Source organism: Bos taurus, chromosome 5 (assembly GCF_002263795.3).
Source record: "Bos taurus isolate L1 Dominette 01449 registration number 42190680 breed Hereford chromosome 5, ARS-UCD2.0, whole genome shotgun sequence".
Lineage (NCBI taxonomy): Eukaryota > Metazoa > Chordata > Mammalia > Artiodactyla > Bovidae > Bos > Bos taurus.
In genome coordinates this window covers 27,419,614-27,428,016 of record NC_037332.1, presented here as the reverse complement: position 1 = coordinate 27,428,016, position 8,403 = coordinate 27,419,614, and the positions used below count along the sequence as shown (strand labels likewise).

General features: G+C 46.8%; 1 protein-coding gene across 1 annotated transcript; it reads right to left on the bottom strand.

The window, feature by feature from the left end:
* Window positions 1-2,661: 2,661 nt before the first annotated feature.
* KRT6C (keratin 6C) lies at window positions 2,662-7,918 on the bottom strand. Its single transcript, XM_002687250.6, has 9 exons — window positions 7,299-7,918; window positions 6,205-6,419; window positions 5,803-5,863; window positions 5,567-5,662; window positions 5,276-5,440; window positions 4,721-4,846; window positions 3,683-3,903; window positions 3,431-3,465; window positions 2,662-3,319 (listed from the first exon to the last, which is right to left on the bottom strand). The coding sequence occupies exons 1-9, from the start codon at window positions 7,836-7,838 to the stop codon at window positions 3,063-3,065; spliced, it is 1,716 nt and encodes a 571-aa protein (XP_002687296.1). The 5' UTR covers window positions 7,839-7,918; the 3' UTR covers window positions 2,662-3,062.
* Window positions 7,919-8,403: the final 485 nt, after the last annotated feature.

Here is an 8,403-nt window from a genome sequence, read left to right as displayed (position 1 = left end):
TGCTCATTATCTGTCTTTTTATTTTCCTATTCATTTCATTTTTGAATGTGTATCTCTTGCTGGTCCTGGAATGGTTCCCTTCTGACTAGTGCTCATCTTTGAAAGATGTGAACTCCGTCTAGATGAGTTGTTGGCAGAAAATATTATGGGGAGTGAGCTGGGGGCATATTTAGGCTAACAGGCTATGTGAATAATTCTATTATTCCTTAAAAACCTTGCCCAATGAATCATTGCAGAATAACTTACAATTCACAGTCTCTGCTTTTTTTCCCTCTTGTTTAACAAAATGCTGCCAATAGGCAATCAAATGTCTCTGATTTTTTTATCCAATTCTACTTCCCAGTTTCTAGAAAGTTCATGACTAACAGGGTCCTGCCTCAGGTCATGCATGCACCCCATGACTTTTGCAAACAAGAGATTCTTGGGTTTGTGCCTGAGGACCTATGCTTCACATTGACTAGTAGTGTTAAATGAGTCAACCGCGCCTGGCATGCTGAACACCTCAACATCAGGCTGCTCCTATAGCTTGTGTCAGCTACTGTTTTTGATGAAGATGTTTTTGTATACCAGGAGCTGAAAAACAACAACAATAAAAAAGCCAAAACAGCAGACTGAGAACAACCACTTCTCCCTGTGATGGGACGCTCCTTCACCACATAACAGGGCTTGCTCTGAACCTAGAGAGCAGTCCCAGATGAATGCTTAAGACTACTCAAGACATTTCTGTACATGTGTTTTGCCTGGACCTAGACACAGTTTTCTAAATGTTCTCCTATGCACAGCTGCCTTTGAATGTCCTCATTTCCCAAAGAGTCTCACTGCAGCTTAGCCTCTGGGCCTTGGATGGGCAGAGGGTCTATTGTGTGTCTTCTCCCGTAATCTTTTGCCCCAGGTGTCGATGTCTTTGTAGTTTGCCCTGTAGTTTTTACTGAGTCTTCCTGCTACTTTTCTTGCCTGCATCTGAATTTATGGGAAACGAAGATGGGACCCTTGCAACATTTCTTCAGGAATGCCCCCCAGATGTGTTTGAAGAGATTTGCACAATCATTTTCAAATAGTCTGCATCTGCATCTTCAATTCAAGATGCATGTGCTGGTGGGTGAAGGGTGACCAAGAGGAGCAAATGGGTTTGAGGGGCAACTGGAGTGTGGGAGGGGGATTGGAAAAAAAGTTTACGAACAAGGTTGCTGTCTGCTCAAGGCCACAACTGCACCGCATATAGGGGAGGGAAAGCGCTAGGAACATTGTCATGACATTTTGCTGTAATATGGAAGATGGATTTTCTTGAGAGGGCATTTGCTTGGCTATTGCAAATTTTGAGTGTTTTCCAGAGCCCCTACAATGTTCAGACAGCTTCTGGTTGTTTTTTCAATGTTTCTTTAGCAAAAGGAGAGTTTGGGGCTTTCCAGTCTGCTATTTTGCTATCAACATCTGCACCCTAAGATTTTCATTAGATAAATCTATGTCTACATATTATTTTGCAATCTGCTTATTATTAATTATTGTATTCTATGTATTTTTCCTAGTCAGTATTTTCTTTCCATTACTTCTGATAGGTACATAATAATACAGACACTAAGTGGGCATGGATTTTGGAACCCAGTCATCACATACCTGCTGTTGGGGAATTCTGGGGAGAGTGAGAAGATACCAGTGTGAGAGGCTGCCCACCTCACTGGGGGAATGGTTATAGGTGAACACAGCAGTGTACTGATAAGGGGATCCTGAGGCACCCTCTCCATGCTATTGAAACCAAGGAACTTTCTCTCGTGATGTAAGAGCCTGGGGGCAAAGGAGATAATGGTCACTCATGAGGAAATAGGGACTGGCGTGGCCAAAAGACAGCACCAATGAGTGAGGAGCCTTGCACCATATCCTGAGTTTAAATTATCCCCATTCAGAGAAGTCACAGCAGCCAGATCACACCGGAGAGAGGAAAGACTCAGCTTCATCCACCTCCTAGAGAGTGTTAAGGTGTGAGAAGGTGGAAATTACCATTCTTATTTTGCCTTCACACTTTGAGAAACCAGCATCTGAGTTTTCTGCTGAATGTGATCAACTCTCCCACTTTCAGTTTTTCCATGCTGGGAAGATGGTTGGAATTCACATCCATGTATATACTTCTTCCTGTGTTTGTACTATTTCTTCAGGATACATGTACAGAAATAGAATTTTGGTTCAAAAGTACATACGCTTTAATTATCCTTGATATACTTTCTCAGGCAAGTTTGTTGTTAGGAAGTTAACTCTAAATAAAAATCAAATATCCTATTTAATTGCTAAATGTTGTTCTGCTCTGATGGGCCAGAAACATGATTCCTGAAATGAACATTAAGACTTGACCCCTTGAGTGTGGGTTGAGTGGTCTTAGGAGGAGAGACTAATTGATTACACTTGGCCCCAACAATAAAAAGCAGAGTATACGTGATGCTGGACCAGAGTCCTCCCATTACACTTGCCAAACATTTGGATTAAATTGTATCTGTGAGAGAAAGCTGATTATCAGTATCCCAAGCTGCTGTTTGTTGAAGTTCTCTACAGGAAGCGAGTGAGGCATATGGGGGTGGGGAGTGTGCTTCATGCCTGAGAAGTATGCTTCATCTGTCACGTGAAAACCTCAGGAACCATTTGTGACAAAGAAAGGCTATGTGAAACCACACATTATATGATAAATCTGCTTTATTTAGCAATACAAGTGAGCAAAGAGCAGAGGAAGCAACACAGGGATACAAATCCTGTACATCATAGAACTAGTCACTTGTGCTTTCACAATCACTGCAAGGGAGGAACACAACATCTCTGAGATGGGATCTCCTGGGCCAGTAGAAAGTAAGTGGGATTACCCTGTCTGGACTAGGACCCAAGTAACAACCTTCCAATGGTGAACAATGGAAGCTCAGTTGCAACAGGTTTTGGGAGAGAGGAGATGAGGACACTCAGCAACTTCAGTTTTAATTCAAGGAGTAAGAAAAGGAAGCAGGAAAGATAAAGCAACTGGAGGAGAGTGCAAAGCAACAGAGGGAGCCTGAGACATTGTGGGAGCTTGAGCCCATGACAGGACTTCAGTGCTTGTAGCCCTTCCTGCTGGAGGAGGAGGTGGTGGTGGTGTATTTGATGGTGGAACTGCTGCCCCCAGAGGAGCCGAAGCCACATCCTATGGCTCTGCCACTGCCAGAACTGAAGCCACCTCCAAGGCTGTGACCGCTGCTGTAGGAGTAGCCACTTCCTCCACTCACGCCTAAGCCACTGCCGAGACCGCTGGCACCACCATAGCCACCAGCACCACCATAGCCACCAGAGACAGTGGACTGGACCACGGCTGTGGAGGCAAAGGGACAAGGTCAGGACAAGATGGTGAGCTCACTCTGCCACACAGAGTCCAGTCAGAGGGACACAAGGGCACGGGATGGGGGCAGGTGAAGGTACTTACAGATGTTGACTTGTCCAACGCCTTCCCCACTCAGCCTAGGAGAGAGAAGACACAGCCACGATGAGACCCAGAGCCACAGCTGGCCCCGCATGGGAAACCTCCGTGTGAGGAGAGTCCCCAGGAGCCTGCCTTCTCGGTGCTCTCCTGGGAGTAGCACTATGACCACCACTAGAGCACCTTCTACTTGGGCTCATTGGCAGGACTTCTTGGAGATGGAGCCAGATGATTGTGGAGGCTGTGTGAGTTACTCACCGGCACTCCTCGCCTTCCAGCAGCTTCCTGTAAGTGGCAATCTCCACATCCAGGGCCAGCTTGACATTCATGAGCTCCTGGTACTCCTTCAGGAGCCGGGCCATGTCTTGCTTGGCCTTCTGCAGGGCATCCTCCAGGCCAGCCAGCTTGTTCCTGGCATCCTTGAGGGCCAGCTCCCCACGCTGCTCAGCGTCAGCGATGGCGGATTGCAGGCTGGCACACTAGAGGAGAGGAGGGCAGAGGAACCTGAATCTGGACTCCAGGGGAGAGGAAACATAGTTCTACTTTCCCAGTGAGGAAGAGCTCTAGAGCCCAGATCTCGTGGAAAAGGAGGTTTGATTCGTTTTGTCCAGTTTTTCTCCTTTCTACAAACCTTAACTAGTCTTGGAGTCCTTTAAGAAAATGTATTCCCTTCTGTGTTAACCACCCTAATGATGATGGGGCTGGAAGATACCACAGAAGACTGAAGACCAGGGGACATGGGAAGATATAGACCTACTGCCTAGTTTTGAATGTTGAACTTTGGATAAGTTCACATGGATGTACAATAACTTCTACAAAACCACAAACATCCTCCCTGAAAGACAATTTTATCTCAAACTCTTGAGACCTCACCTTCGTTTCACTTCACAGATTTTTTTGAACAACCTCATTTGTCCTGTGTCTTTTCTCAGATTCTTTTTCACATTGAGTATGAGCATATTTACAGCATTCTTCCCCTGCACTTTCTAGCCTGAGCTTTTCTTTGCCAACGTGTGTCTTGCATCCCCAACTCAATCATTCTCCTTATGGAATCTCATTTTGATGCCTCTAGACTCTGTGGATGAACCGCTGACCAGCTGAGATTTGTCCTATCCTGAGTTTGTTTCCTGCTCTTGAGTTGGGCTCCATCTCTCTAACCTGGGGAAACTCAACCATGACATGTCCTCCTCCCTCTGCTTTTTCCTCAGTGCCCAAGAATTTCCCACATGATGGTTGATGATACCTGATGGTCTAGAAAGGAAAGAATGCTTTTCTCTTCCATGGTCCCCACTGTACCTGCTTCTTGACGTGGTCAATCTCAGATCTCAGCCTCTGGATCACGCGGTTGATCTCAGAGATCTCCTGCTTGGTGTTGCGCAGGTCATCCCCGTGTCTGCCTGCCGTCACCCGCAGCTCCTCATACTGTGAACCAGAGGGAGACAAGGGGGCTGTCCATGGGCTTCACGGGACACTAATCAAGGTTTCAAAATAGAATCTAATGGTTTTCCATAAGACATTTAAAGAAAACTAGTGTTACTAGGTCATTGACGCTCTTCACCCATCACACACCATCCTTGGTAAGACTACTGACTGACTGGTTCTCTTCAGGACAAGCAATGTTCTGTACTCTTGCTGAGAGTCAACATTGAAATAAAGCTAAAACAAAAGTCATTCACCTTGATCTACATTAGCTTTCATCTTAACTTGGGTTCTTTGACCTACGAGACTCCGGCATAATTACCCAAAAGGTCTACCCTGAGAGGCCCCCACTTCTTAGTTGTAGTTTCCCCACTGAAGTCTACAGCCTCCCTGATGATCACAGAGGAGGCACAGGGATTCCTCACCACTCACCTTGGACTGGTACCAGGACTCAGCCTCAGCCCGGCTCCTCTGAGCGATCTCCTCATATTGGGCTTTGACTTCAGCAATGATGCTGTCCAGGTCCAGGTTGCGGTTGTTGTCCATGGAGAGGACCACAGAAGTGTCTGAGATGTGGGTTTGCATCTGAGCCAGTTCCTGCAGAACAAGAGATCATCCGATCATCTTTGGTCATGATGTTTAGAGAGGTACCTAGACCAAAGATATTCCACTCTTCACAAATCTCTTTAAAGGCAATAAAACAGAATGTGGAGAGATACTTACAGCATCATAGAAGGTTCTTAGGAAGTTGATCTCATCTGTGAGAGCGTCTACTTTGGCTTGTAGTTCAACCTTGTTCATGTAGGCAATATCCACATCCTGGGGAAGAAGCAAACAGCCTGGGATCAGATGAGCCCCCCTACACAGTCTGCTCCTGTTTTAGTCTCCTCAGTGATTCTTTTCTCAGAACCCTCTCCTTCAGGAAAGGGCCATGAACCCCTGATCTGACTCAATCTCACCTTCTTCAATTTCACAAACTCATTCTCTGCTGCTGTGCGTTTGTTGATTTCATCTTCGTATCTGGAATTAAAAGGAATAAAATCCAATTGAGTCAGGGGTGAAGATGATACAAGAAAAAGCAGCCTGGGATCTCCGCTTCCCAGAATGGATATATACAAATGAGACTTTTGTCAATAAGCCTGAAGGTTGTAATTTGTGGTTTCTAATTTCTTTACTCCATTACTCTTCCCATTCAACTTTTATGGCCCTTTTGTTCTTCAGGGTTTGTGTTTAGTAACAACTGTAATGTCATGTCTACTGACATGTTTTATTAAGAATCATGCCCTCATTTGGACCTGGTCATCTAACAGACTGAAGTGTGGGCTTCAGGAATCTAAGGTGTTTTCTCTCCTGTCACTCACTTGTTCTTGAAGTCCTCCACCGTGTCCTGCATCCCCCTGAGCTCCGAGTCCAGGCGGCCTCTCTCCCCAAGGATACTATCCAGCTGTCTCCTGAGGTTGTTGATGTACTGCTCGAACAAAGGCTCCAGGTTCTGCCTCACAGTCCTGGTGCCCTGCTCCTGCAGCAAGGTCCACTTGGTGTCCAGGACCTTGTTCTGCTGCTCCAGGAATCGGACCTGCAGGGAAACAAGATGGTTATCTGTGAGTTGACAAGTCCCCAGGCTGATCTGGTGGTCTGGTGGTGCTGGGCTGCTCCAGAGCCTGTACAGAGGCTGACAGTTCTGCTCCCCTGACTCTTTAGCTTCACACAGATCTCATGGCCAAGTTTCCCCAGGGAGCTGTCAGATGTTCCCTCCCTCTCACTTATGGAGACTGTCAGTCAGTGACTTTCAACCCTTCCTGTCTTCCTCGTGACAAGAACAAGCACAAATGTACTTTATCATAGCATTTTTCTCCTATTGCACAGAGCTTTTACAAAGCACATGCCTCAGTTAAAGGGATATCAGATGTTCATAATCTAATGATTAGATTCCAATTCTATAATGATTGAATTTAATCTTGTTTCCCATATAGTGCATGAATCCGGCTGATACAAAGCCCCTTAAGGCTCATTTTCTGGTTCTACAGGTGAGTATTTCTATGGATATATACTTGAGTTGTTTTTCCTCAAACTCCCTTTTGTTTTTTGCTTTCTTTCCTCCATCCAGCATCCATCTATGACTCAAATGCAGTTTCCACTGCAATACCCTTTTAACTTCTTAGACCATCCAGAAGATCAAGCCATCTCATTGCATTCTCTCATTTCCTGTTCTTTCCTTCAGGATTGTCAAGAACTGTGACTATTTCCTTGGCAGGAATGGGGCCATGAGTAATTATAAATGATTTCCATCACCTTCTGCCTGGGGTCCACATGTAACCTGTCCTGTATCCCAGTGGAGAGCTCGCCTGAGTCCCACCCTCCTCTCCCCCGAGTCTCCCCTCCGGTAGAACAGGTCTCTTAGTTGGCTCTCTTGGGCACTCTGCAATCCCCACTGGGGCAGATGCTCCCAGCTCACCTTGTCGATGAAGGAGGCAAACTTGTTGTTGAGGGTCTTGATCTGCTCCCGCTCCTCAGTCCTCACCCGCTGGATGGTGGGGTCGATTTGCAGGTTGAGGGGAGTCAGGAGACTCTGGTTGACGGTGACCTCTTGGATGCCTCCAGGGGGGCACACAGGGAAGCCAGGACCACCGAAGCCACCTCCGAAGCCAGCTCCACCACCGAGCCCAAAGCCACTACCAGCCCCAGCACCAAAACCAAATCCACTCCCGGCTCCACCCCCGAAGCCATAGCCAACTCCAATTCTGCCGCCATAGCCACCACCGATGACACAGCTGCCCCCTGCGATGGAGATCCTCTTGGAGCCCCCCAGGCCATAGAGGCTGCGGCTGCCAAAGCCAGCTCCTCCACACACTCCAGCGAGGCCGCCACTGCCCCTGGAGCGGGACAGGGACACGCTGCTGAAGCCAGAGCGGCACACCCCAGGGACTCTGGCTGAGCCGGCACTGAAGCCCCTGCGGCTGATGCTTTGGGTCTTCACGGTGGATTTGCAAGACATGGTTCCTGAAGAAGCAGAGACTGAGGAAGGAGCGAGGGGTGCAGTGCAGAGCTGAGAGGAGCAGGTCTGTAAGAGGAGCTTCCCAGCAGCAGCTTATATATGGAGAAAATGGGCTGGGCTCAGTCCTGGAAGGTGAGCCTGCAGGTTGGGAAGGGCCAGGCTTTACAAAGAGTGAGATCACATCTGGTTTATTAGAAAAGTTATGAAATGTGAAGATTGCATATTTGGTTTCCTTTAGTCAGGGAAAATTTCTCCTGCCTTCCAGCTTTGACAGCTCTGAGTACAGTAAGACTAGTCTCAACTCACTGAGCTGGGAGTTAGTCAGCAACTCACACAAAGGTTCTCCATGTAATGCTCGTGTGTGAAATGTACTGAGGCTCATTTGCCCTGGTGTTTCACCCACCAGCCAGAAATCCTGGAGAGCAAAATAGCCTAGCTTTTCTTACAATAATAATTATTATGTTTGTCATTAATTACAGAAGCTAAACATGACTTTTTTTTTGCTTTCCTCAAAATTTCCCACAGGTAGGTATGTAGATTTGCAATATAAATGGGTCTCTGTATG

Excerpts from the sequence above, each read along its gene's own strand:
- KRT6C (XM_002687250.6), bottom strand. The coding sequence starts at position 7,838 with ATGTCTTGCAAATCCACCGTGAAGACCCAAAGCATCAGCCGCAGGGGC. Across the intron at positions 5,663-5,802 it reads AGTTTGTGAAATTGAAGAAG|GATGTGGATATTGCCTACAT; the intron begins GTGAGATTGAGT and ends CTTCTTCCCCAG. Across the intron at positions 4,847-5,275 it reads AGTCCTGGTACCAGTCCAAG|TATGAGGAGCTGCGGGTGAC; the intron begins GTGAGTGGTGAG and ends TCTGGTTCACAG.